The sequence below is a fragment of the Myotis myotis genome, unplaced genomic scaffold (assembly GCF_014108235.1).
Source record: "Myotis myotis isolate mMyoMyo1 unplaced genomic scaffold, mMyoMyo1.p scaffold_m19_p_25, whole genome shotgun sequence".
Classification (NCBI taxonomy): domain Eukaryota; kingdom Metazoa; phylum Chordata; class Mammalia; order Chiroptera; family Vespertilionidae; genus Myotis; species Myotis myotis.
In genome coordinates, this window is record NW_023416330.1 from 1345401 (window position 1) to 1373363 (window position 27963).

Consider the following 27963-nt stretch of genomic DNA (forward strand, 5'->3'; position numbering starts at 1 on the left):
CATTCAATAAGATAAATAAATGTTTTTAAAACATTGAGTGCATTTCCATGATTATGGCTGCATGGAGATTGTTCCTTCAGACAAGTGGTCTGGTCCCATTGACTTATTCATGGGTCCCCCGCCAGGATCCCCTGGCAGTGGGTGACTCTCCCACATGAAAAAGGCATTCTTCCGAATTTCCGCCAGCAGCCATGTCATTACAGATGCCTGTTCCCGCTGCTGGCGGGAGCTGGGATAGTGCTGGGTGGGGGTGGGGACAGGCGAGGGGCAGAGTCCTGAGAGCCCTGGACACACAGACACGGTAGCTATCTGTCTCCAGCCTCAGCTCAGAAGTCTGCCTGGCCACTCAGACCCGCTCCACTGGGGACGGAGGTGGCCGCACGCCAGCACCCCGCAGGGTGGCTCTGGCCACCTTCATCTTGCAGGATTTGTGGAAACATCTTCCGTGCTGTCACCCCCTTGGGATCCATCAGGTGTGGGTTCGTTCCTTTGTTGTCATCACTGTCCCTTCAGCAGGAGGGAGAAGCCCACAAGGACTGCCAACTTGTAAAAATCATCACCATCTCCTACGAGCACCCCGGGCCGGGGCTGCAGTGAGTGCACTTGCATGCGCCTGGGGGTGAGGCGGGCCTGTGGGAGCAGAGCTGGGCAGAGCCGGCCGGCAGCTCCAGAGACGCTGCGGACGGGAGAGCAGGGGGCAGATCTGGCCTCTCGGCCTCCCCTGCAGTCTGGGTGTCCCCCACTTCACACGGCCAGTGAGGGGCGTTCCCAGCACACAGGGAGGCAGCTGTGGGCATGTGCCCCCGGGTGAGGGTGACTGGGAGTCCTGTCTGTCCTCAAGAGGAGCCTGTGGCTACCGTCGAACCCCAGTGACACCTGCTCTCCCTTGCCCGGTCTCTCATCCTCCTCCTCTCCCCTGATTCCTCAGACCACCCCCGAGTGAACCCTTTTCCCAGGCCCGCCCCAGGCTCTGCACAGGGTGAACCGTGCCGGGCGGCTGGGGAAGAGTGTGCAGGGGTCTCGGGAGCCAGGTCCGGGGAACAGGTCCGAGTGCGGTGGTCAGGACATGAGGACATCTGGTCCTGGGGGCAGGGCTGGGGAGGGGCGGTGAGCAGTGACGATGGGCTCCATTGCTGGTGGGAACCCTGTCCCTGGAGCTCAGGAGGGACCGTCTGTGAGCCCTGAGGTGGGACCCTGTTCAGATGATGGATAAGACCAAGCCATCCAAGCCCAGACCCTAGAGACCCAGAGCCTTCCAGCCAGTGCGGTGGGCCGCCCCCGGGAACCATGTGGGAGGGCGGGCTGCGCCCTCCACATTGGCATCACGCAAAATCTAAGTCATTTTCAAGCTGAAGTTTGCATTTAACTTTTCCTTAATTGTAAATGGGTTTAGGGCCCGTCACAGGTAACCCTGCAAGTCATCACCCGCAGGCCTCTTGTGTGAAACAGTGGCGAGAACCGCAATCGATGGACATACATCAAGAGTGAGAGGTTTATGCGGGGCGAGACAATGGCTCAGCAAAGCAAATGTTTGCCTTCTTTAAGAATAGCATTCTCATGTATAAAGTATGAGTAATAAGATCAATGCTGCTGGCATCAAGCGGCCGCGGGGGCCTCTGACAGGTGACTAGATAAGAAGGGCCCACGCCCTCTGCTCGGTAAACAGGTGCCCGGGGCTTCGGTTCCTCGTGGATGGCGGGTGGAGGTTTCCGAGAGGTGCCAGTCGAAGATGAGCTGCAACTGCACTTCCGTGAGAAGCTGCCCCTGACGAGCCCGCTGTCTCCCTGCTCAACATCAAGAACTGTTTGTCGGCTCCATGATGATGGTCCTTCCTGTAAGAACACCGGAATTTCAATAGGTGAAATGGGGCCCAGGGGCCCATGCCTATTTTGGGGTGCACTGAAGTGAACGGTGGGAAGGGTCTCCCCCACTGAGGTGGGATGTGGCGTGTCTCCAATCAACCTGACTGCGATGCTATGAATGAGGTCACTGGCACGGCGATGGCATGCAGCGTGTGGCAACGGTGGACTTTGGAGACCTGGGCAGGTGTGTGGCGGACCCCTCTCCCCACGGGCACTAGGGGTGCGCTGGGGGCGGCAGAATGGCATGGCTAACCACCCACTGTTTGTAGGGCTTTCTGAGGGCTGCTCAGAGGTGCCAACCGGAAAGACAGATGCATCAAAATTGGAGTCACTGCTCTGAGCAGGAACTCCACCGCGTGTGATTGTCATTGCACCCTGGCCACGCGTCCTGCTGCCGGCCTGGCTGCCCCGCCTCCTCCCTGGAAGATGCAGACCCCGCTGTCCACACCTGGGGGCCTCGCCTCCTCCCGTGGTCTCGCAGGGCCTACCTGCTCCGCTTGGTGGCGAGACCAGCCCAGCAGGAACCCCAGCGACGGGGGTGGCTGGAGGAGACCCTCTGACTGAGAAGCAGCCCGGGCACTGCTTTCGGGGCCAGAGCTGGAGGAGGCGCCTCCCAGGCCCCGACCCAGTAGGTCGCCCTGTGGTGGCACATGTGGGGACACCCCCTCACTGCCTCCCGGGGGTGACTGAGGAACGCACTCTGATGGAGCTGGGCCTTGGCAAGCCCACGCGGGGCTGGCTGCCAAGTGCTGTCCCAGCAAAAGGGCCGTTTTGCAGGAAAGAGGAAAAATGATTGCAAATATGAGCTGACGTCAGCTTTGTCTTTGGAGACTGAAAGTTGGTGGCAGGATGAGGTCATTGGAACAGGCTCTCTCCTCCTTCTAAAGTCTTCCCATTCCCTGGACAGGAGCCCTCGCTCAGGGCCTCCCATGTCCCAGCGCACCCAGGGCCGGAAGCGACAACCAGCCCAGAAGGCAGGGCATCTGCTGCCCCTGCCAGAGCAGCCCACGCCAGCCCCACAGCCGGTGCCACCTTCGAAACGTCGGTGTTTCCTGAGCCTGCGAGGGGATGCTGAGCCTGGTCACTCCCTCCAGCGCGGCCTCGACTCTGCCTCATGTCCCTTAGCTGGTGACATCCCACAGCCAGCCTGGCCCCGGGTCCAGTTTGCCCACATCAGACCACAGATGGGTCATCCCCGGGGAGAGGGGCAGGAGGGCCCCTGTCAGGGAGGGCGGGGCAGGGGCGAGTGGTCTGCTGCGTGTCCCAGGAGCAGCCAGCATGGAGCTGGGCCAAGGGCCACCAAGCAGTGTGGAAAGAACTCAGAGAGGCTAAGTGCCGCACTCAAGGCCACACAGCTGGGTGAGGAGGAGCGGGATTTGAACTTGGCTCTCTCTGGCTGTCATGCTGTGGGCATGGGCGCAGCCCCCCCAAAGAAAGTAGAGACAGTTCCTGGTGTGGAAGCCCTGAATTTAACCTTGGCCTTTCTGCCCAAGGTCTGGTCAGCCCATGTCACCCCAAAAAGTCTCCTTGGGGGTAGGCAGAGGGGAGCAGAGAGGAGGGGACCAATGTGACCAAAGCTGGGACAGGAGTGAGGGCCCGGGAAGAGAGAGAAGCCAGTAGCTGAGAGGTGGCAATGTGACCTCACCCAGAAAACATCTCGTTCCGAGGAGGAGCAGCAATGTCCCCTGGAGAGACATCCCGGCAGGTGGAGTCTGGGGTGCTGGGTGCCCACCACCCTGAACCTTGATGTAAATGGTGTACAGCCTCTCCAGGTCTCTGGGGCCTTGCCCCAGGTGCCCCTCCATCAGGATGAGGACCCCAGAAATGGATCATGTTGGGGAGACTTATTAAGTAACTTCCTTCAGAGGTTCTTGGGCCTCCAAATGGAGAACCTGGAGCCCATCCTGCCTTTCGGAGTGGGGCACGGGGGGCAGGCCTCAGAGTGGGGCACCCAGAGAGGCCGTGGTTAATCATTGATGGGCATGCGAGGCCCTGGGCTTTCAGGGAGGTGGCAGTGGGCGGCGGCAGCCAAGGGCGGGCCGGCGGCGGGCACTCAGGAACCTCTCGTACCTCCCACCCAGGGCACCAGGGCCGCTCCTCCGGCTGAGCTGAGCTGGGGGAGAAGCAGAGGGCAGGAAGGGCGGGGAGTGTGAGGTGAGGATGAGCAGGGGCACACCCAGGGGCCCCCAGCCACCACCAGCAACAAGGGCCAGCGAGGTCTTCAGGGGCACCCTCTAGCCCACGTCCTTGAGCCGCCCATTGTGTGGCCAATGCCCACACCAGGAGTATGGGGGTCCGTTCCAAAGTTCGATGACTCCCCAGTTTTCCTGAGCTAAGGGGTGAGTTAGGGCCGGGAACGGGCAGGTGGACAGGAGCTAGCTGCCAGGCCGGCAGGCCCCTCGCCTGGGCACCGGATCTGCCTCACGCCCCCTCAGCGAGTGACCGCCGGCTCCCGTGCCTGGGAGGGGTGCTGATGCTCACGAGGCTGAGGACACCCTTGCTGCCTGCCCTCCGATGCCCAGCCGGCGGGACAGTCCCGTGTCCCTCCAAATCACAGGCTTATTGCATCCCATGCACGTTTGCTCAGCTCCAACCGAGGCTGGGGTCTTGAGACAAAGGCCTGACACAGGAGGGCCCTGTCCTGCCCTTGAGCACAGGCCAACCCCCCGCCACCGCCCGGCACTGTCATTGCCCACGGTCCCTGCAGCTCCCAGGCTGTGACCTGGAGACGCACACAGGCGCGCCTGCACCTTCCTGGGGGCAGAGGTCACCAGAAGCGGGTGTGGGGCATCTGCTTGGCCCAGCCGCCAGGAAAAGGCTCCGAATGTGCCTCCTGCATCCCATCCCGCAGCTTCTCCCTCCGCTCTGCCCGCTCAGCGCTGACCATCCTTCAGGTGAAACTCCTTTCGGGCCGCACGGCCGCCCGTCCTAGATCCCCAGCCCCAGGGACGCCCAGCACTTGCCACCTTCTGTCCCGGGAAGGCCAAGGCCGCCACCGCCACGCCTCCTGCTCTGCTGCAGACAGTTCCACAGCAAACGGAAAGTGGGGGAGGGGAGGACCTAATTATGACCCTGGGCAGCACCATGCTGACTGGACGGTGATTGGAACTCACACGTTCACTTTCAACGTGAAGTTCTCAGGGAGTAAACATGAATGTTCCTTCTCAAAAGCGAAGGGCAGGGACCAGGGAGCCTGCCTGAGTGCCCGCCGAGCCACCGTCCCCACGGGCGGGCCTGGGGAGGCTGTGCCGGCGACTCCCCGTGTCTCATCAGCAGCAGTCAGTCGCCAGCCCCGGAGCTGCCAGGGACTCAGAGGCGATGAAAAAGCAACAGCTTTAGAGACAAAGGAGGGGAAACCAATACAGTTTAACTTCTTGTCCAAACAGACAAAAGGCCATTTTGATGACCAAGTGGCCTTTACTCCTGACGGCGCGGCCAGGGTCCCACAAACAGCTGCGCACCTTGGGTGGGGATGCAAGTGTCCACCGGAGCCCAGGCCTCCTCGCGGGGCCCTCCCGTCCTCCCTGGAAGAGCAGGTGGCCCCTCAGGGACCTCGCAGGGAGGGCCGGGCCTGGGCCACAGGCCAGGAATGGCTCCAAAAGGAAGCCAGGCCAAGCGGGCACAAACCCAAAGTCATGTCACCTGGAGGCCAGCCTGCCAGGTGACATAGGAAAGCACGAATGGGAGTGGCAGCGAAGAGCAGAAAATTTCAACATCAGTGGAGTCCAGAGACCAGGGATTGTTCTCGGGCCAGCAAGCCCCGTGACACAGTATGACAGCCCCGTCCGCAGGGCCGGCCCCGTCCATCATGTAATGGCGGCACCCACAGCGAATGGCAGCGCTAACAAGCACAGGCTGACTGTAGTCCACACGAGGTCCACGCACACCATCGCGCCTCCCGAAAGCTACGCACGATCAGGAGCGCACGTGTTTCAGATATTCTCAAAGTGACCGATGTTTGTTCTCCAAAGGCAGACGCCCTTTTCAGAGAAACCAGAGATGCCAGAAGCCACATCCAGTGGGTGACCAGTCCCACCAGGTCAGACTGCAGCGAGGTGAGCAGCAGCAAGGGCGGCCACTGAGCGCCTGGTCATATGAGCTGGCTTCCTTACTGGGATTGCATCCATATGTGTGCACTTGTGTGTGCATGTGTGCATGTGTGTGCCTATACACTGGTGTATGTGTGTTGTGTGTGTGCATGCACATGTGTGTCACACTTGTTTTGAGGCCATTGTGGAGTGAACACACCCACAGTCCGTGCCTACGAGTATCACTGGGACAGCATTCGTCCTCACTCCTTCGGAAGAGCCAATGAGTCTCCCAGTGGGTACCTTGGGTGGTTCTGGATTATCTCGGCGCTGCTGAGACCAGAACCTTCCTGAATTGGGCAGAGATGCACACACACATAACATACACTTAACGAGTCTGGGACTGAGAGTGGGAAACGGTTACAGATTCTGTAAACATCTGGGTTCATGGGCCCACAAGGGACAGAGGCACAGAACTTTCCAGTGGGGGGGAGGGGGGTGCCGCCTCCTGGGGAAAAGGCTCCCAAAGACCCCAATCTGCCTATGCTCAGACCCCAGCCTTGAGCACAGTCCAGAGTGTGAGCCTTAAAGGGTCCTGGGGTTGGAGTCCTCTGTCAGTGCGAAGAGCTGCCACGGCCTTGGTCCGAGGCGGGAGAGTGGCCCCCAGGTAAACAGCACCTCTGCCAGCGAGGCCCAGCCTTGTGTATAGTCAGTGAGTGAGTGAAGTAAGATTTCCTCTTTGGTAGCGTCGCTGATGCAACCGTGAAAACACCCCGGCTGTGGCAATGGCATCTCGAGAGCAGGCCTGAGGCCACAGCTCAGCCCCTGATGTGCTCCGTCTCCCTGACACAGGGACCCATGGGTCCCCAGGCCTGCGGCTCTGAGACCCTGGAGCCCACGGATAGAGCACCGAGTGCCTGACTTGGTGTAGCATATCTGCATACCCTCAAACCGTGACCACCGTCTGCACACCGCGAGCGAAGCCTGCTGGCTCAGAGGGCGCATCACACACCGTGTCTTCACTGCACCTCTGCGAGGACCCACGGGCCTATCTCCGGCCCGGCGCTCAGGTGCTCATGAAATAAACTTGTGGGTCGGACTCTGAAACCTGAACCACAGGGCACAGGGGATGCTCTGCTTCTTGGTGACACTGAGATTCAAGGCCAGGTCCTCTGCCTCCCCGGCCCACGGCCTCCCCACGGAAGAGGTGCAGGTCTGAAGCCTTTTTCTGCAAAGATGCAGCCGTTGGCTCAGATGACCACAAAGGGCATCTCTGTCAGTACAACTGCCAGGACTGAAATGGTTTGGTCAATGAAAACTGACTGGTTACATTTCTAGGTCCGAATCACAGCCATAAGCCCACAGATCCTCCAAAAATAAGTCACCAAACAAACCTAATTATTCTTTTGCTGTTTATTAATCCTCACCCGAGGATATTTTTTCCATTGATTTATAGAGAGAGTGAAAGGGAGGAAGGAAGGGAAAAGGGAGGGAGGGAGGGAGAGAGAGAAACATTGATGTAAGAGAGACACACTGATTGATTGCCTCCCACTCACACCCAACCAGGGCCGGGGATCGAACCTGCAACCCAGGTACATGCCCTTGACTGGGAATCAAGCTCATAACCCTTCGGGCTGACGCTCTAGGCACTGAGCCACGCCAGCCACGGCCAAACAATTGTTCTCAAAAAGGCTCTCGCGTAATACTTCCGTCTCCTGGGTTCGCTTGTTTGTGCCGCCTGATGGCACTTGATAGGGGTGCCAGACGTTTAGGAAAATTTCATGAGACATAAGCTTAACCCCGAGGGACCTATACCCATTAACTCATGTTTTTCTACTGCTGTTCAGCAACGTTAACCCTTTACTTTAGATGACAGTCCAGAAGCACCCAGAGCTTCTGCATGTGAACTCCAGGGTTGCTCGTCCAGGCCACACACGTTTCCGTAAGTGCCGTCTGAGACTTCTCGAACAACAGTTTGCTGCCCACCTCCCAGACTGTGAGGCTTTGACACTGACTTTGAATGAAATCCTCTCCCTAGTGGGCGACAAGGATGAGCAGGGCAGCCCGATGGGTTCGTGTGCGTGCGAGCATCCATCAGAACAGCCCGGCCAGGCACGGTGCAGGCGCCGGCAGGAGCGGCCTCCGTGTGTCCGGTTTGCTGCTCTGGTCAAACCTCCATGTGCATTATCTCACTACACCCCACGCACCACCGGGCCACACAGACACTTGGACAGTACAGGCCCGTTCTTCTCTCTACCATGAAGGAAACAGCCCGAGAAGTGACCACCCTGAGTCCCAGAGCTCAGAGGAGCAGAGCAGGCCCTCTCCTGGCCTGAGCCCACACCCAGGGCCCAGGAGTGGGGACCCTCTCCCAGCCCAGGCCAGAAGACTGAGTGGGGGCCCAGGCTGGGCAGGAGACATCGGGACAACTACAGGCACCTGGTTTTCCACCTCTGCCCTTGCTTCACTGCTGTCCAGCCCCTCATGAGACAATCTCCAGGGACCTTCACCACTGGGGCTGGCAGCAGGGTCACCGAGAGCCAGAAACCTCCAAGAGAAGGTGGACGGCAGACGAGGGTGCCAGAGCTACTTTCTGTGGAGCTGAGCGGGGACCTGGGACGCTCCCCGGGGACCAGGGTCCTCTGGCGCTCTTCTTCTAGTTCCTACATGTGATCTGAATCCACGAAGCTGCCGTGGAGACAGACTGAGTCTAGACAGACAGTCAGTGTGTGTCTGAAAGGCCTTGTGGGGTTTCCCATGAGGACCTAGCAAACGCAGAGACCATTTCAATCTCTGCAGGAAATGAGCGATGTAGAGCCAGAGAGCTGCAATGCCTGGGAGCCACAACAGACCATAAACAACTGTTCCGATGTGGGAGTCTCTGGTGTCAGTGGTCAGGAGCCATGAGAGCAGCAAGAGAGGGGCCTGGGGATCTTCTAACCCAGCGGAAGTGGTGGACAGCCCTTCTTCCTGGGGTGCACGGCTGTGAGGTTTGGGGCAAGGGGTGGGACCTCCGTGGGGTCACTCAGAAGCTCAGGGTTATGAGACAGGTGACACACCAGTGTGGGTGGCCACAGCCTCCACGCCTGGCATCACAGGACTACACCTCCTCCACCCTGTGCGCCTTCAAGGACCTGAGACGCTGGCCCGCCAGCAGGGCACTGGGAGGAGTGGATCTGGGCGCAGGGGCAGGGAGACCTCTGCTCCGGCGGCCTCTCTTGGGAGCGCCCGAGACTCAGCTCGCTCCTCGGGGACAGGGAAAGGCTGTGACCTCCCCTCGACATTGCCAGGAAGGCTCACTGGGATGAAGGAGGAGCTCTGAGGGGCAACAAGCCCCCACAGGCTGGGGAAGCTCCGCTCCGCGGGCTGGTTCGCCCACACTCCCCCTCGAGTCCCCTGCTCCCTGCAGCCTCCACTAACTCAATTCCACAGGCAGGTCCCAGACCTGAGAATTCTCGACTGTACACTCTGATGTTGTCTGCCATTCACCCCGAGACGGGAGCGAGAGGCCTGGGCTGCAGAACCATGGACAGCTACCATGCCATGGGCGCCAGGGAGGTCTCAGCGCCTCACTCACCCTGGCCATCCCATCCTGGGCAGAAGGGGGAGCGAGGACCTAGGCTCTGGGCCAGCTGGAGGGTTGCCAGCTGAGACGGGGACCTGGACCCCTCCACGCATGACGTTTCTGTCCAGCACACTGAGAGCCACCCCTTCCCAGGGCTGAGCACCCAGGAGGGGGGCCAGGTGCCACCACTGACCACGACGGAGGGCTCTGGACAGCCTCCCTCTGCGAGGCCACACCCAGGTCGCTGTGGACAGCGAAGGGCCTGGGCCTGCTGACCCGCACCCACACAGCACCTCTGGGAGCGAGGGCTGAGTCAGAACGGAGGCATCAGGTCGACAGGAAAGGGACCGATCAAGGGGCCCCTCAGCTCGAGAAGGGGTGGGCCCATGGCAGCCACAGGTGAGCACCTGCTGGGTGCCAGGTAAGGAGGAGGGTCCTTGAGGTGTGGTTAGGAGGCTCCGGAGGGTAAGACAGGCCCAGAGCCCAAGGCCTCCTGGGGCTCTGCCTTTATTACGTCTCTGATCACAGCTGAAGTTTCCCACACTGAACACGAGGCCAGGCTCAGGTTACACGCTGGACCAGAGGACACACTAGACCAGGGGTGGGCAAACTTGTTGACTCGAGGGCCACAATGGGTTCTTAAACTGGACTCAGAAGAAGGAGCTGCGGCCGTGTTTCCCGACGTTGCCATGTTAACGCTGCTGCTGGTGAAGGAGCGGAGGGGAGAGCAAGAGAACCCTCCGCTCTTTCGGCTCCGCGGGCCGGATAGAACAGCCGGACGGGCCGGATCCAGCCCGTGGGCCGTAGTTTGCCCACCGCTGCACTAGATGGTCTCTGCACAGGCGTTGACTACATGTTTGTGAAATAAATGAACTGGTGACAGAGGAAGTGAACCAGCACCCAGGACATAGTGGAGTGGTGGTCCCTGAACCCGGGGCTGGGTCAGACTGGCCTCGGGCCTGAGCTTGCAGGTGTGTGCTCGGTCTGGCTTTGCCCATTACAACCCTTGGCTGTGAGCACTTTCGTGAGCCAAGCCTCAGTTTCCCCATCTGTAAAACCAGGGGCTGGGCAGGTGCCCCGACTTCCTCCTGAAATTCTGAACTTCAACGGTGAGTACAGAGATGACATCAAACGAGTTGTTGTTTGCTTGCTCATCTGATGAGTCAGGAACACGGAGGGCTCCTTGATGTCCTGACTGCGCGGCCGGAGGTGAGGCCCGAGTCCCAGCCGCATTCCCTGCCTCCCTGGCCGCCTCTGAGCGCTCGGTGTGTGTTTTGACTTTTCGTCTTTGCTCCCTGAACGATGATTTATCTGGCTCTCAGATTAGAAGGCTGAAAGGCCTGAGTGTGCGTGTGGCTTCTGGGTTGTTTCGATTTATAAATATTTTAATAGGACTTTTATTCCTTCATAACAAATGTCTTGGAAACCTTTGTACCAGGAACAGTTTCCTGGTTGTTTTTTAACAAAGCCCATCTCAAGAGAGAGAAGAAAAGGGTTCAAGAAAATTGTCGCCATTTTAAAAGTCCCTAAAGAGTATGTGAGGGTCACCCCTGGCTTACACCTGTCACTAATGCTCCAATGACAACCATCCACCATTCTTACAGAGCTCTGCCCACCAACACCCACAGGACATCAGGGACACATGCCTCCATTTCATGAGACATAGTAAGGGCTGTGTCTCTGAGGACGTGGGACACACGAGGTATTTAAATCTCCAGGTGGAGAACTATAAGGCCGTGTTAGACAACAGAAGAGCCAGAACCTAACAGTGGAGCCCCCCCAGCACCCCAGGGGGGACAGCAGCCCAGCTCCATGGGCCACAGAGGCCACGGGGAAATGGGCAGGGCCCCTCGGGGGCTGTGGTCCTTCCATTGCCCCTACTGGACCGGACCACGGAGATAAGGATCCAGGTGTGAATGCTCTGCGGCGAGATTCTCACTTTACCTCTGACCCAAGGCCAGCTCTCTTCCTCCTCCTTCCTCCTCAGAAAACCTTTCCCAGGAAAGTGGCTGTAATAACCCCAGGTGGTGTCCACGTGGCGCCCAACAGCCCTCCGAAGACGAAGGCAGGCACCTGCCCCAGACACGCAGGTGTCTGCCATTCTGGAGACACATTTCTGTGCAGCAGGACTCAGAACAGAACTGGGGATGATGCGTCACTTACCAAGCGAATGGCGCCGCCCGGGGAGAGAGGCGGCCTGGCCTTGAATACCATATTAGCGCCGGCTCCTGGCCCTGCGAGCTGCTCTGAGGATCTTACGATGCTGGGAGCCAAAAGATGACAGCAGGGTTGAACTACTGCCCAAAAGCAATTACTGATTAGAATTGATTATTTCTACAAAGAAAGGTGACCGATGGATTAGTTGTCACATTACAGGGGATTCGGGCAAAACATCTGTGCTTGTTAAAGGAACGCAGCTACCTGACATTGAACGGGGACAGCGACCATAAGCACCAGGTGCTCCTGGCTCACGTGCGCCTGAACGAACGGGACGAGCTGCTGGGCTCCAGGGCTCCCTTCCCATCAGAAGACACCGCGCCACGCCTGTCGGGGCCCGGAGACGTGAGCCAGCGACGTTCGAAAGCAAACCGCACCTCTGCCGTGCTGTCGTTTTAACAGCGGATTATAAAAAGGCAGACCTCGTTTAAACACACAGTAAAGTAATGGGAAATGATATGTGACTAAATAGCTGAAATTTGTGGCCATGCCTTATTCGATTTGCCTAATTACACGTTTTACTGCCTCCTTTATAGAGTCATTGCCCAAGGTGCCTGTCTCCTTTTTACCCACTTCTTCATTAATAGCTGAATCAAAATGCCATGTGAGCACGCTGGCAGGCAGCTTTCACATCGCTTCCAAGCCCATTGCCTCGTGCACCCTGACAGGATGGCTCTGCCTGCCTTTTGGTGGCCGCATTTTAAGAACCGGCGATGAGCTCTGGCCACCGCACTGCCTCCCACCCCAGCCCTCCTTCGCCTAAAACGCACAAGGAGACCAGAGTAAGTCCATCGGGGCGAGCAGGAGCACACGGACACGGCACTCAGGGCGGCCCACGGTGGAGACGCGCAGGGAAGCCAGGCAGCTCACACTTGCTGGGCCTACGGGCCTGGCCCGGGCACCCCACGGATTCCATGGTGGGAGGGCGGAGGGATGATCCTGGAGGGCAGCTTTGTGTGGGCACTGCTGGACAGAGGGCAGACCCCGGCTGCTGGGCTGTGCGCTCTGGGCAACGCATCCTCACTCCGAAAGGCCAAGAAGAGGCCGTGGAGTTTGCTCACTCATACCTTTGGGTATTTCTGAGCATTCCTCCGCCCCCCACCTCTCCGTGCCTCCCACCCCTCCACCCCCCCACCGGCCCCCAACCCGTTGTGGAAACAAGCGCCACGGAGCTCTCCCAAGGGAAGACACCAATTAAATGTGTCTCTTCTCTGGGGACAGCCCAGGCCCGAGGGCTCGCCTCCAGGTAGAAGCCGAAGGGACATTCTGAAGGAGGAAGGCATGCCCTGGGAGGGCGGGCCTGGGCCCGAGACCTGCCAGCGGCTCAGGCTGCCACTAAAGAGCTGATTCCAGGAGCCGCGCGCACACTGGCGGGGAGTCCGAGGCCAGCGGAGGCAAGGACGGCAGAAGAGTCAGAGGCGGCAGGAGCTCTGGGACCGTCCCTCGACCTCCCGTGAGAGCTCGGGCTCCTCCTCTGTCACACGGAGAGAAACCGAAACCACGGGCCTGCCCCGGCCTCAGAGCTTTGCTGTGCCGGCAACACACATCGCGTGTCACACACTCAGAGTCACAGAAATGTTATGTGTGAGGAGCCAGTGTGTGACACTAAATGAAACTGGTTAAGCGGTCACTTTCCAGAGTAAGGGACACACATGTACTGGGATCTGTCCCAAGAGGTCCCATGGCCGTGGCTCTGCCCCACTGGCTGCTGGCAAAGGCAGAACAGAGCCTCCACAGGAAGTAAAATTATTTAAATGAACTCAGTTTGATTGAATGCCCTTTTTGTCCTTCTTGAAAGAAGTGGTCCATGGTAGCCCCACTCTGTTTAAAAACAGTTGAGCCCTGGCCAGTGTGGCTCAGTTGGTTGAGCGTCGGCCGATGCACAAGGAAGTCCCCGTTCAATTCCCAGTCAGGACGATTGCCTGGCTACAGGCTGCATCCCAGTCGGAGGTGTGCAGGAGGCAGCTCATCCATGTTTCTCTCTCTCTCTCTCTTTCCCTCTCCCTTCCTCTCTCTAAAATAAAAAATCAATTAAAAATGTATTTTTTTTAAAGCAGTTGAATAATTTCACACCCAACTGCTTTGGCCTTAAGTATCTGCCTGCTCTGGGGCTCAGACACGGCTCTCAGCATGGAAGAGCCGTGTTGCTCCAGCTCCCTTGGCGAATAGAACAGGTCAGGTGTGGTCCCAGCCCTGGCCCCGGGTCCTGTAGGTCTCCGAGTGCACGCATAGACAGCACCCTCCCTGCCAACATACCACAAACATACCATGCCGGGGAAAGCCTCCAAGTAGTCTGTGCCCGTGCACAGAAGTTCAGGTCTTTCTAGAAAATGCAGCCCTGAAGGGGCTTGGGAATCTGGGTTCAGAAGGGAAGGACCGCGGGTGGCATCCTGTCACCGAGGGAGAGGGCAGAGGTGGGTGCCAGGCTGCTGTGCAGAAGGAGCCCCAGGCACTGGCGAGCATGGAGCTGCGGCCACGCCAGATGGATGGACAAACCTGATTCGCTTTGCTCCTGCATGTCAGCTTCCCATCTCCTTTTTTATTAAGAAAATGTTTGGACAGAAGTTGCCCAAATGACCTAAGTGCTCTGCTGGCTGCCAAGGAGTGGCAGAAAGAGCCAGACCAGGGCAGGGCTCCCCCCGCGGAAGGAAGCAGGTGACAAGGGCCCAAGTCTTCCCAGCTGGACCGGCTTTGTGGGCCAGGAGACCTGAGCCCCCCTCCGGAGTCCCTGCTGCTCCGACCCCATGTCAGGCCCTCTGAGCCGTCAGCCTGCCCTGCTGCCCTGCTCCGGCTCTGTCCTCACTCCTGTCACACACAGTCACACTCATGCATACTCACCCATATACACATTCACACATAGACGCATATACACACACACAGTCATACACACACATAGTCACACGTGCACTCACACAAACATACAGTCATATACATACATACACATCCATACACTCGCACTCATACACACACAAACATACATACACTCATATGCACACATGCACATACATATACATAGGCACATATACTCACGCAGTCACACATGCATGCATATGCACATACACACTCACACACTCACCTCACTGTGTCCCCATGCCTGATCTTCAGAAAGAATCAGAAACTCATGGTCACTCCTTACCCGCCCCCCCCCCCCCCCGCACTCCCTCCTGCCCCATGGGGAGCTCAGCGGGCTCCTCACCAGATCCTCCTGGGCAAAAGGCGTTCCAGGCAGATGGGGGGGCTGAGGACAGGGGTGTCCTGAGGACAGGGACCCTCCCCAGTCCCTAATGCTGTGGGCTTACAGGGTCCCCCGGCAACAGGATTGTGGGGAGGGCAACTAGGCGCTGCTGGGGGTTTCTCTCCTGCTCAGGGTCCCAGGTGGCCCAACGCAATGAGGGTGACCGAGCTGCTGCCCCGGGCACCTGTCATCACTGGGCCCAGGCAGCTATGAGACCGGGAAGGGCACACAGGAGCTGGGACCAGAAAAGCTAGGTCTGTCCCTCACTTCCTGGACGTGAGCCACCTCCCACAGCGCCATTCCTGACCCACTCACATGAGGCCGAGGTTCCCTGGACCGTACGGGGTCGCGCACCTACAGGCCCTGAGGCCGAGCTTACACTGGGCTGGCCTGAGCTCAGGGGCCGGTCTGGAGCGAGGAAGCCTGCACCCTCAGCCACAGCACACAGGGGGCCCGACCCGCCTGCTCGGCCGTGCACGGGACCAGACACGCCATCGTCCTGTGTGTGGGCGTCTCCCGCGCCAGGTCACCATGTCAGCGCCTGCTCTGGGTAAAAGGAGAGGTAAAGGGTGGGGCGACGAGGAGAAAAGTCAGCTAGAAGGAGACCGGTCCTGGGGACAAGCACATCCCCCGGGGGCCACAGCACCTGGGGTGGGTGCACGGGACACGCCGCAGGTGTGCTGGGCAGAACCAGTGCGAGTGGGCGCTGGAGCCACAGGTGCTCGGGAGGGAGGGAGGGCCTCAGCTGTCACCTGTGCCACGGCGGGCAGGGCGTCCGAGAGTCACCGAGCCGGGGAGGTGCCAGGTCCTCCCCAGCGTGGCGCAGCGTGTGGCGGGCACCCCCTCCTGTCCCTGGCAGTGCCCCTCTGCGCTATGCTCTGCTGAGAAGCACTGTCACTGGGCTCAGCCCCCACGGAGACCCTCGCTGGCAGAGGTCTGTGTGTCTGGCGGCCTTCTCCCAAGCGTGACAGGACAGGGACGCGGTGGCCCCGAGTGGACACTCGCACCCCCAAGGCACCTCCCTGCATAACTCCGGGGAGACCCTGGCTGCGGTCACAGGGAGGCACGGAGGCCCAGGTATTCAATTTGCCAAAAGTAGACAAAATCAGAAAGATATGGGAAGCCATGACTGGGTGGAAAGAGGCTGAGTGGAAGGGCTCCCAGGAAGAGACATCGCAGGGCGGGGACCTGGGGAAGGGGACACAAGCCCCAGGGACAGGAGTGGAGAGCCAGGGAGAGTGTGGCCCCTGGCTGGGGCGGGAGGCCGAGCTCCACTGCAGGGCCCAGCGGCAGCCGCCCCCAAGGGGGACGGAGGGGCCACAGAAGTGGGCGAGGGGTGGGCGGGCGGCCCGAATGGGCTAACCCCGCTCCCAGGAACCTCCCCACCGGCTGCTCGAATTTCCGGCCGCTGGTCGGCCAGAGGCAGAGTCAGGAGGCCATCTAGCGGTGGGGCCAGCAGCAGGGCGCAGAGGCGCCTCCTGGGGGTGGGGGCAGAAGTCAGCAGCCACCTCCGCAGGGTGCGGGGGGGGGGGGGGGGGGGGGGGGGGGTGTGCAGTTGACCCTGGAAAGAGCCCAGGCAAATGAGAAACAAATCCTGGGGGGACCTGGGGTCAGGCAGAGGTGGGGTTCAGAGCCTCTGACCCGAGTGGGGAGGGACCGAAGTGTCTGAAGGGGGAAGACAAAGGAGGGAGCCATCTGGTGTCTGGGGTCCGGGAAGTGGGTGGGGAGGAAAGGGCAGGGGCTCCCCTTCTCGGGGGACCTGGCTGGCACCCCTGTTGCTAAGACAATAAATACAAACTGCAGTGGAGTTCTGTCCAGATCCACCCCCACCCCCAACAGGGAAGATCCTCAGAAATCAGGGTCAGTGCGGGTCTGAGGGGCATCATTATTTCATCATTGAGGACGGCCAGTCCCCAGGCCACGAGCAGTGAGGGGCAGGCATCCCAGGTCCGCTCTGGCTCCGTGCAGGCGACCGCCCCCCAGGCGCATCTGAGGCCTCTACAGGTGCAGGACCCCTTGCCCTGGGGCGCAGACCTCCCCCACCTGTGCGCACCGGTGGTGACATGGGGTCCCTGATCTGGGGCTGCAGGGTGGCACCCGGTGCTGCGCCCCTTGCCTGTGCCTGGGTTTGTAAGGGAGGGTGTGAGAGCAAAGAAGAGGGGGGTTGGGAAAGGACTGGGAGGAGGCCAGACCCAGAGTGGAGGTGGGAGAGGGGGAGGGAAAGGCTGGAGTCCCCAGGGGCTTCTCAAGCCCCGCCCCACCCAGTGGTGTTGCATCCACATGAGCTGCTGCACGGTGACACCCCAAGCAGGCTGACCCTCCAGCGTCCAGGACCGAGTGTCCTTCCTGTGTCTGTTCCCACTGGGGATACGCAGCCAGGACGCTGGGTCAGACCGTCCACCTGGCAGGCCCTGGCGACGGGGGCTGCTTGCCCACCTGGCTGGGAGTGGGCATTCTTCACCAGTCAGGACACAAAAGGCAAAAAGGTGGGGTGAGGGCTGGGGTCAACCTGGGGAAGGCCTTGATGGTGCTCAGTTCTTATCAGGTCCCCTCTCACCTCCCACCAGAAGGTCATCTGAGAGGGGGCTCGCATGGACGGCTGGAAGGGACCCACTGTGCTGAGGGCCCCAGCCCCCAGACCTGCCTCTCCCGCTGCTCCATGGAGTTGGGCTGGGCCCAGAGAGGCTCAGCCTCCAGGGAGTCCAGGGCCTGACCGCAGGGCCAGCGCGCCGGCCCCAGCCCCTCTCCCTGGCTTACTCTAGAGCAGCCCTGGCAGGAGTGGCCTGGGAGGGCCGAGAAGGACAGTCCTGTAAAAGGCGGGGTTTCTGATTTTATTTTTCTGCTTTAAACAGGACTTCATTTTCTGAAAGAAAATAGTAAAAAATAGCCAGTATTGCTGGCTCCGAGTGCCAGGCCCTCTGCAGCCAGAACACTGCTCCCCTGGGCCCTGCCCCACCTCAGGCCGCAGCCCCCAGCACCGGCTCGCAGGCTCCACCGACAGCCAGCTCGGCACAACGTGGAAGGAGCCTGAATCCCACATCCAGCTCATCCCTGGCCTGCACTTTGCCCGGATCGATAGATGGTGGGGGTGGTGTATGCACGGTCTTGCCCGCTCACCGCTACCCCCAGGCACAATGGGCCTCCGCCCACCTCACAGGCACGGTGCGGCCCCCTCCTCCAGGCTGGGGTGCAGTGCCCACACGCACTCAGCCAAGCCGGCAGGATGAATTCAGATCGCAGTACCAGCCCCTGCGCACTCCTCCAGCCCATGTTCAGAGGGTTAAAAATAATGCGTTGATAGGAACGCAGAAGGAACAGCATTTTCCAGTTTCTCCCAGGCACTGAAAGCCCTGCAAATAGCAATGCTTGCCGTAGTGGCTAGTGAGGGTGACCCTCCACCCAGGGATGTGGAAGATTCAGGAAAACGCAGACCCTGTGTCTTTAAAATGCTGTCAGAGCTGGACTGCGTAATAAAGTCTCAGAAAAATATTTAAATCAGCTCTGGGCAGCTCTACCCCTCAGACACTGGAGAGAATACTTGTTTGATGATTGAAGCTGGGAGGGGGTCCAGGCTGTCCTTTAAAAACTTAAGTTGGTTTTAACTGAAGCACCTACCATTCTGGGGAAAGTGAAGGGGGAACGGGAGACACGCACAAAGCAGGGGGTCACTGCTGTCACTGTGAGCTCAGGCGGCATCCCTCACACCCACCCTTGTCTTAGCAAAGGTGTTGTTCTTTTCCTTTTAACTCAAAGCCTTCAGGTGAAAATAAAGCAGCAGCAGCAACAGAAAAAAAAATCTAGTCTTTTTTAGGGTTAACATCAGAAGCGAAGCTGTGCTGCTTTGGCCAATCAGATGCGCCCCTGCCAGCTATAATATAGTACTGAAGACAGCCTCTCGCACAGCTCTCCAGGCTTGCTACCATTTAAAATCAGACTCTTTTTGTCTTTTGATTGCTGTCTCCCGCCCCAACTCAGATGTGCTCCGTTATCAGCGACCAGCAGCCTGCCGCTCCAGCCCCCGTCTGGGTGGGGATCGGCAGAGAGTCCCCGGCACGGGTGGCGGGCAGGGTGCTATAGAAAGAGAAAGAGCGAGGCAGAGAGCGAGCAAGGGAGCCAGCAGCGAGCCCAGCGAGGAAGGGAGGGCGCACAGGCACACACACTCGCGCACTCGCGCACACAGACCTGCACGGGGACGGCTTGGAAGTCACTGGGTTCCATGGACGAGATGCTGCTGCTGGCGAGATGTCTGCTGGTGCTGCTGGTCTCCTCGCTGCTGATGTGCTCCGGGCTGGCGTGCGGACCGGGCAGGGGGTTTGGGAAGAGGCGGCACCCCAAAAAGCTGACCCCTTTAGCCTACAAGCAGTTCATCCCCAACGTGGCCGAGAAGACCCTGGGGGCCAGTGGAAGATACGAGGGGAAGATCTCGAGAAACTCAGAGCGATTTAAGGAACTCACCCCCAACTACAACCCCGACATCATATTTAAGGACGAGGAGAACACGGGAGCCGACCGCCTGATGACTCAGGTAGAAGCCCAGCGCGGGCGCGGGCTGTGTGGCTTAAGGGGGTTCTGTGAGACCAGGCAGTCCAGGCGGGTGTTTGCTCTGGGGCAGAGAAAGGCGACTTCCCCGGCCTTCCCCACCCACCTGTCCACCTGCCATCCCTTCCTCTTCCTGGAGGGAATGCAGGTGAAGGGTCCAGCTGAAAACTTCGGGGTGGGGGTGGGGGAGGCGGCCGGAGACTGGTCCACGGATGGCCCTGATTTGATTTCTCTGGCTGGGATGGCCTTGCCATCCTGCCTCTACTCTGGCTGGTGACTTGGGGAGTCTTTCCCTTTGGGAGTGTCTGCCCTTTCCAAGTTTGGAGTGGAAATGAGGGAAGGGGCAGAAATCCCCCATAACCACGGAGTGTCTCCAGCTCCCAGTATCAATGTGGCCTCAGCATCCTCTCAGAGCCTGCTCCCTCCTCCGTGCTGTCCTCCACCACACCCCCAGCCGCTGCCCCGCCGGCGGCTAAAGACCGGCTGAGCAGAGGCAGGGCTCAGAGGGGCCTGGCTCGTCCCTGGCGTGTCACCAGCTTCCCTGCGCCTCCGCGGTGACAGTGGTGCCGGCAGGGTGTGAATGTATCGATATTTCTTTAAGGATGTGCGTTCACGCTCCTGCCGGGTACCTGAGGGGAGGGACTTAGAACTTATTGGCACCGCATCAGGCCGGTTTGCAACCCGCTCGCCCGGGGACTCTCCAGGGGCTGAGAGAGGAACCGGGCAAACCTGCATCCTCTCTCCCTCGCCGCTGCCGCTGGAGACGCCGGCTGCCAGCTCCCGCCCGGGGTGGGCTGTCTGAAACTCCGAGCACGTAGAACTAAAGCTAGAAATGGATTTCCTGGCAAATATAGGTCAACATCCTTTTTATTGCCCTATTAAAATAGTCAAGTCCTACCTTTAGGGCTAGGAGCGCAGAGCAGCTGACTGAGCGGCGCTGAAGGGGCGCGAGTGCGGGGAGGGTGGGGGCGGCGGGACGGAGCCGCCGGGGCCCGCGCTCCGGCCCGAGCCGGCCCAGCCGGGAGCCGGACCGTCCGCTCGGGGCGGCCGCGAAGCCTGGGAGGAGGGGGCCGAGGAGAGGGTCCTGCCCCCCCTGCTCTCGCTCATCTGCTCCAACCACCCTGAATCTGGACCGTGAGTGCGGCCGCCCGCGCCGGTGCCCAGAGCAGCGCCAGCGCCGGTGAACTCCACGCAGGCCTCCGGGCGCTGTCGGCGGCGGGGAGTTCTCCGGCCCGGCCCGGCCCGACCCCGGGTCACCCCGCTCCCGCGAGAGGGAGGGGGACTCCTCGGGGTCCCTCGGAGCCGGGAGGAGGGAGCGGCCGGAGCAGGCGCACACCCAGCAGACGCACTCGGCTCCACTTACTGCGGGCAGATCGATCCCGCGGCTCGGGTTTCAGCGCACCGGGCGGGCTGCGGCCCCTCCGCGCCCTGCGCCGCCGGGTCTCCGCTCAAAGCCAGGCCCCGACGGCCCGGGCCGCCCGCGCGTGGGCGGGAAGGCAGGTGCCGGGGCCGCCGCCTCCCGGGCCTGGGCGCCCTCTGGGGACCCACGGCCCAGCGCCCCCTCACTCTCGCCGCCGCGTGCGCTGGCAGCATTTGAACTTCTGACCTTCTGTCAACTTCCCTCAGACGGAGAAACGAAAACAAATACTTTTTTCCTTGGGCAGTGGCTTTTCCCGGTCCCTGCACAAAAGGACGGGGGAGGGGCAGCCACCATCCAGCTGGGTGGGGAGAGGCAGGCCCGAATCGCACTATGGACACCACAAATGTCCCCCCAAAATCGTGGGTGGCTGGGGAGCAGCCTGGAAGGTGCCCTTGGTTTATCCCTTCCCGCCCTACCTTTTGCTCTGACTCCACGAGGGGGGGGGGGGCGGGGCAGGGTGAAAGGCGGAGGACGTGGGTGGTGAGGGGCAAGGCTGGGGTGAAGGGGTGAAACAGCCCGCCTCCCCGGCCCCGAGGAGGTTAGGGCTCCTCCTCGGGGAACCCGCGCGCCCGCTGGCCCCTCACTTAGATCACCACCTGGATTCTGCGCTCAGGTGCGTGCCCTTCCTCCCCTGTCCCTCCGAGCCTCGGTGCGTCTGTCTCTCTAATGTGCCTGCCGCCCAAGTCCCTCAACCGTGGCGAGATCGTCCCCAGTGGAACTCTGAGAGCAGTTCTGGACGCATGAGCTCCTGGTTAATATTAACTCGGAGGGGGAGCGCAGACAGACGCCGTGTCCCTGCGGCCCGGGTGCCAGGCGGGGTGCCGGCCGGGGCTCTGAGGGGACAGGGGCCCGCGAGGGGCCGGGCTGAGGGCCGCGAGGGCATCGGCCTGAGACGCCGGGTAGAGTAGGTTTCTGGGTGCGTGGCGGCCCTGGGGCACCGCGCTCAGGTGTGGGCTTCGGGAGGGTTTTCCTGATTTGAGGGAAGGGTCTGTTTTCCGGAGTGGGGGAGGTGTGTGCCCCGACTGGAGGGGGTCTCTTTTGAAGTTGGAGCACCCCTCCCCCACGCCGGGGAAGCCCGCAGGCCGCTGGCGGTGACGGTCCCTCTCCCGCGCCGGGCGCGCAGCGGTTGCGCAGACGGGGGAGGCGGTGGGAGCTCAGGCGTGGGGAACCGCGGGGCCTCGGCGACACAAAGCGGCCCGGCGGCCCCGCTGGGCTTCACGGTGGCTGCACAAGAGCCGGGCTTGATTCGCGGCACACGACCCAGTGAATTGATGACCGTCCTGGGCTTCCCGGCTTTGGCCGCGGCCGCTCCGGGAAGGGCGGGAGGGGGGGCGCGGGGAGCGAGTCGGGCCTTCCTGGGCCTGCGTCCTCGCCGGCGTCCTTCACCTCTGGTCCGAGTGGCGCAGCTCTGGGCGCGAGGGTGGTCCCGAGTCCTCCCCATCCTGCCCTCCCCCGCCCCCAGCCAGCTGCCCCAGGGGGCACTTCTGAGAGCTCCACGTGCCCCCAGGAGAGCGGAGCTGGGCGGGATGGGGCTCGGGTCGCCGGGTGTCTGCGTGTGCGCGGAGGCGGTGTGCGCCTGCGCCGCCGCTCCGCATCCCGGCTGACCTTAGTTTACGGATTGATTTTCATGTAAAACGCGTTCAATCCTCAAGATGACCTCACTCACACTCTGCCCTCCTAATTTTTTTTTTTTTTAAGAAAACGGCTGTCAGGCCCAGAAACCTGCAAGCGCTGACCTGCCACCAGGGCCGCCCTCCCCCCTCTGTTGTATGTTTAACTCTACAACCGTATTACTGCGTTTTATTGCTGCCAAATACACAGGGCTTTTCCTGTTGCGCAATCTATCACATCCCCGTCTGCAAGGACGCCCCTCCCCCCGCTTAGGAGAGGAGTCCCTCCCGCGGTTCTTGGGGTCCAGCGGGGAGCCGAGCGCCCGCGCGCCCGGAGGAGGCCAGCCTGCCCTCTGCAGACACCAACTTGAAACTGTCGCGCGCCTCCCTGGGAGTCGGCCTCTCGGGGATGCCGTCAGGGCTGTGTCCTTGTCCTTCCTTTTCCATCCCGCACCCCGCCCGCAGCAGGATGCGCGCCCAGCGCGTTCGCAGCCACACAAACGCACACTTGATTCAGCTGTTTTATTGCTTCCTTCTCTGGGACCCGGAATATGCGGGGATGGGGGAGACGCCAGCTCCACGCGCCCTGTTGTGCCTCCCGCCTGCTCTTTTCCTGACTCCCACGGGCAGCTTCCCGGTGGGAGGTGGGGGGGGGGGGAGGCGAAGGCCCGGGTGGAGGCAGAGTCCCCAAGGCGAAGGGCTCCCTGGCCTCAGGCCTTTCTGACTCCCATCCCCCACTTCCCGCCCCACGCCTCTCTCCCTCCCCACCTCCTCCCTCCACCTCTGAAGCTTGTTCTTCAAACTTGCCGGACACCATTCTGCGCTGGAGCCAAGAAAACAAGAGGGGGAAGGGAGCAGGTTAAGGAGAACAAGAGGCTCGACCAGCCCTCAGCCAAGCCGGGGAAAGAGTCCCGGCCGAGGAATGCGGCTTTCAGATAAAGACTGTTTGTCGTCCGGCCCGCCCGGCCACATTGAAAATTATAACTCACTGGGCCTTTCACTGCTGGCTCTCGCCCACCCTCAGCTCTACTATCAGCGTCCCCCCTCCCTCTCTACCTTTGGCTTAATTCTCACCTCAGATAGGCCTAGGGCAGGAGGGAGGGTCCAAAGATAAGGTGAGGCTTTGGGCTCTTTAAGAAGTAGTGCATTTTGCTTGATTTCTGCAAAATTGCACCTTGGGCTCCCTCTGGCCTCCAGGTGAGGGAGTGTGCCCTCCCCAGGGAGAAGGGTGGGGCCCCTCACAGGTGCAGAGAAATGGGCCACAGCAAGGGGTGCAGTGGGTGGGGGACACCTTGGGGAAGGTGCAAGGCATGGACAAGGGTACCCCTGGTAAGTTCTGCAGCCTTTGTCTGAAAACACACAGTTCACTCTTCCCCCCAAAGTCTCATCTGCTCCCCAGGCTGGGGTAGGAGCTCTGCTCATTCAGGGTTTGGAGACAGGCCCTCAGCTCATCTCGAAAGAGGAGCTGCTCCTCCTGCAAACACCCTTTCCCAGCCCGGCGCCCCCTCCAGGCCTCACCTCTGGCACCCCCCGAGTCTGCAAGGGAGTCTTCTGAGCCGCCTGGGGAAGTGGGTGTGGGCCAGATGCTAATGTCCACGCTGCCCCCTTCTCTCTGCAGAGGTGTAAAGACAAGTTAAATGCTTTGGCCATCTCAGTGATGAACCAGTGGCCAGGAGTGAAGCTTCGGGTGACCGAGGGCTGGGACGAGGACGGCCACCACTCTGAAGAGTCACTGCACTACGAGGGCCGCGCCGTGGACATCACCACGTCCGACCGGGACCGCAGCAAGTACGGCATGCTGGCGCGCCTGGCCGTGGAGGCGGGCTTCGACTGGGTGTACTACGAATCCAAAGCACACATCCACTGCTCTGTGAAAGCAGGTGAGTGGCCTCCCCGCCCCCCACCCCCCACCCCCGTTCTGTACCGCCATCTTCAAGCTCCAGATCCACCCACAAGATGTCACCTGTGTGCCCTGTGGCCTGATTCAAGGCAAAGCAAAAGAAATAGGGAGGGGGCTTGAGGGCCAGAGAAGGGCATGTGTTTCTGCAGTGGGCATGTACTCTGTGAGGCTCGTCCCCAGCCAGGCATTGCCAGTCCCCATTTAAGGCTGCAAAGGCTGGAGGTCCTTTGAACACTGATGCAGGGGGCATGTGGCTCCTGAGACACCTTCCGCTTCTGGAGCGCCCACTGGAGGTGGCGGAGTGAGGGAGAAAGATGGGGGACACTCTCCTGATGAGAGACTGCAGCCCTGCTGTTAGCCAGCTCTGGCTTCATCCTTCCTCTCATTTAGGGCTTAAAAATCAACCGTCCCCCACCCTCCACCACCCGCCCCAGAACAGGAACTTGTGTCCAGGGTGTAGGCCCCTGTCCTCTCCCCTCCCCCCCGAGCGCCTGCGGATTCTAAACTAACTTAACTCACTGGCACAGCCCTTGGGGAGAGGCCTGGTGGGAGTAATAAACTCAGCAGCCACCACTTCCAACATCTGGACGCCGCAAGCCCAGAAGCACCGCCAGGCTCGTTAGCAGCAGCTCGCCGTGCCACAGGCAGGGCCTGGAAGCGGAGCCTGCAGCTGCGGCCGGCGTCGGCCGGGAGCGCTTCCCTTCCCCGGGCCTGCACCGCCCCGCGCAGTCGCCGGCAAGGAATCGCTCCGGCGGGAAGGCTATACGCCCACACGCGCGAATGTCCCAACTTGGCGACTGTTTGCGCCACCTCCGTATAGCCTGAGCGGGCGCCCACCTCCGTGTAGCCTGAGCCGGCGCCCACCTCCGTGTAGCCTGAGCGGGCGCCCACCTCCGTGTAGCCTGAGCGGGCGCCCACCTCCGTGTAGCCTGAGCGGGCGCCCACCTCCGTGTAGCCTGAGCGGGCGCAGTTAGCAAACCAGTTCACACCGAATTCCGAGGAACCGTGTCTCCCCGCTCGCCCCGGTTTGGCCTGTTTCTCCGAAGCTGTATTTTAATAGCAGATGTGAGTAGAAAAAGACTTAGTAGGTAAGGAAAATAGTGGCTTCTATTCACACCAGAAAGAAAAGGAGTGTCAGGGACGCTGGGGAGGGGGTCCCCGCCTTAGAGGAAGGAAAGGCGGCACTGCGCCTCCACTTCGCGGGGCTCCGCGGGGAACTTTCTGCCGGGTTCTTCCCTACTGCCGCTCCCCTGACCCCCTCCCCACCCTGCAGTCAACCGCGCTCCCTTCCCGGGACCTCGTGGCTGCACTTCTTGGGGCCACCCCTGTCCGTGGGGTCCCCCTGGCGGGGGTGCTCTTTGCGGGGGTGTTCCCTGGAGGTCGCCTCGAAAATGAGCAGCGGCAATCCGGCCCCAGGGCCCCGCGGGAGCAGACCCGCGCGCAGAGCAGCTCATTGGCATTCCGCGCACACGGCCGGGCGCGGCGCGCTGCGTGTCAAGCAGGGTCGTGCGACTCGACGACTCAGGCTGCCCGCGCCCCGGGCCGCATTCCGGGGACTGCGGCGGCCTCCCACGGCCAGGCCCGCACTTCATGCCGGAGAAACCGATGAGAAGATTAAAAGCCCTCGGTAATTCCAGCAGGAAGATTCTTTCTCCCGATCTCTATTTGCAAAAAGCATGATCCCAGAGATTGGAATGCAAAGAAGACTGGGCCCCGCGCCCCTCCTCCCGGCCCCCAGCGCGCCGCCGCTCCGATCATTGTCCTCGGACAGTGAGCCCCCGAGAGCGACGGAGGCTCCAAACAGCGCGTCGTCAAGGGGCCTTGAGAACCGGCGGCTTCCAGCGCTGCCGCAGCCCCGCCATTTAAAATTCAAATACACATCTTGAGAGCTTGGAGAGAGGCCTGGCTGTGCAAATAGTGCTGGTGAGGCCGGCTCTGGAGAGCCGCGTGTGAACCGCGGGGGGCGCGGGGCTGCACCTGAGCAAACAGGGAGGGGCGGCGGGCGGCTGGGAGCGGGGAGAGGGAAGTGTCCCTTTGCCCAGCGCGTCCCTGTGAGCACAGCCTCCGCGGTGACCGCGCGGGCCCTGTATTGGATTCACTAGGAAAATCCGCGCCGCCCGGGTGTCACACCTCCGCCGGTGCTCTGGAATGTTTGTCCAGTTGCTACAACTACTGCAGCTATTTTCACCCCCGCCCCGTCTCCTGACACCGAGGGCCCTGGCTGGGCGCTGGGGGCGGGCGGGTGAGGGGTCCCCGCGGCGTAGCCGGGTGCTGGAGCGCTGGAGGGGGCGCCGCGCCCCGGCGCCCGGTGAGCTCAAGGAGGCTTCCTGAGGAATCCAAGTGGAGAGCAAACACCTTCTGAATTCGCGGCGAAGCTGGGTGTGTGCTGAGCTGGGGCGGGTGGGAGGAAGGAGGAAGGAAGCAGCGGGCTAGCCGACCTTTACCGCCGCCTCCTGAAAGAGTCCTGAAGGAATGTGTCTGCATCTGAAGTTTGTCGCCCTGGCGGTGGGGCTTGGGCAGAGAGGTCTGCGCGGAACCAGCCCTTCCAAATCTCTCCGAGCCGCGCGCATCCTCGTCTGAGCGCGCGGGACACCACGCGTGCGCCCCTCCCCACACGCGCCTGGGTCTAGCGACTCATCCCTCTGACCGCTTTCCTCTCACTCTTCCCCGCAGAGAACTCGGTGGCGGCCAAATCCGGCGGCTGCTTCCCGGGCACCGCCACTGTGCACCTCGAGCAGGGCGGCACCAAGCTGGTGAAGGACCTGCGTCCCGGGGACCGCGTGCTGGCGGCCGACGACCGGGGCCAGCTGCTCTACAGCGACTTCCTCACTTTCCTGGACCGCGACGACGGCGCCAAGAAAGTTTTCTACGTGATCGAGACGCGGGAGCCACGCGAGCGCCTGCTGCTCACCGCTGCGCACCTGCTCTTTGTCGCGCCGCACAACGACTCGGGCGCAGGTCGGCCGCCGGGGGGCGCGCCGGGGCGCCGGGCGCTCTTCGCCAGCCGCGTGCGGCCGGGCCAGCGCGTGTACGTGGTGGCGGAGCGCGGCGGGGACCGCCGGCTCCTGCCCGCCGCCGTGCACAGCGTGACCCTACGCGAGGAGGCCACGGGCGCCTACGCGCCGCTCACGGCGCAGGGCACGATCCTCATCAACCGGGTGCTGGCGTCGTGCTACGCGGTCATCGAGGAGCACAACTGGGCGCACAGGGCCTTCGCGCCCTTCCGCCTGGCGCACGCGCTGCTGGCCGCGCTGGCGCCCGTGCGCACGCTCCGTGGCGGCGACGGCGACGGCGGGGGCGGCGGCCGCGTCCCCCAGCCCGAGCCGGGGGCGCCAGGGGCCGCGCACGCGCGGGGGGCTGCGGGCATCCACTGGTACTCGCGGCTGCTCTACCAAATAGGCACCTGGCTGCTGGACAGCGAGGCCCTGCACCCGCTGGGCATGGCGGTCAAGTCCAGCTGAAGGCCTGCGGGGCGGGCGGGCGGGGCGGGGGCAACAGCGCGATACAGCAGAAGACACGGGGAAGCGCACGGAATGAGGCGTTCATTATCATAATAAATAATATTAATAATGAAGTAGGACAACCCA

The 27963-nt window shown here is 61.3% G+C and overlaps 1 protein-coding gene and 1 long non-coding RNA gene across 2 annotated transcripts; one reads left to right on the forward strand and one right to left on the reverse strand.

Annotated features, from left to right (window-relative positions):
- On the reverse strand, positions 1-21028 carry LOC118679450. Its single transcript, XR_004975253.1, has 3 exons — positions 20810-21028; positions 19090-19297; positions 1-1832 (listed from the first exon to the last, which is right to left on the reverse strand). It is a non-coding gene; the product is annotated as an uncharacterized LOC118679450 (long non-coding RNA).
- On the forward strand, positions 18605-27840 carry SHH (sonic hedgehog signaling molecule). The gene is made up of 3 exons (XM_036356222.1): positions 18605-19432; positions 24095-24356; positions 27050-27840. Exons 1-3 carry the CDS (start codon positions 19124-19126, stop codon positions 27835-27837), a joined length of 1359 nt encoding a protein of 452 aa, XP_036212115.1. The 5' UTR covers positions 18605-19123; the 3' UTR covers positions 27838-27840.
- Positions 27841-27963: the final 123 nt, after the last annotated feature.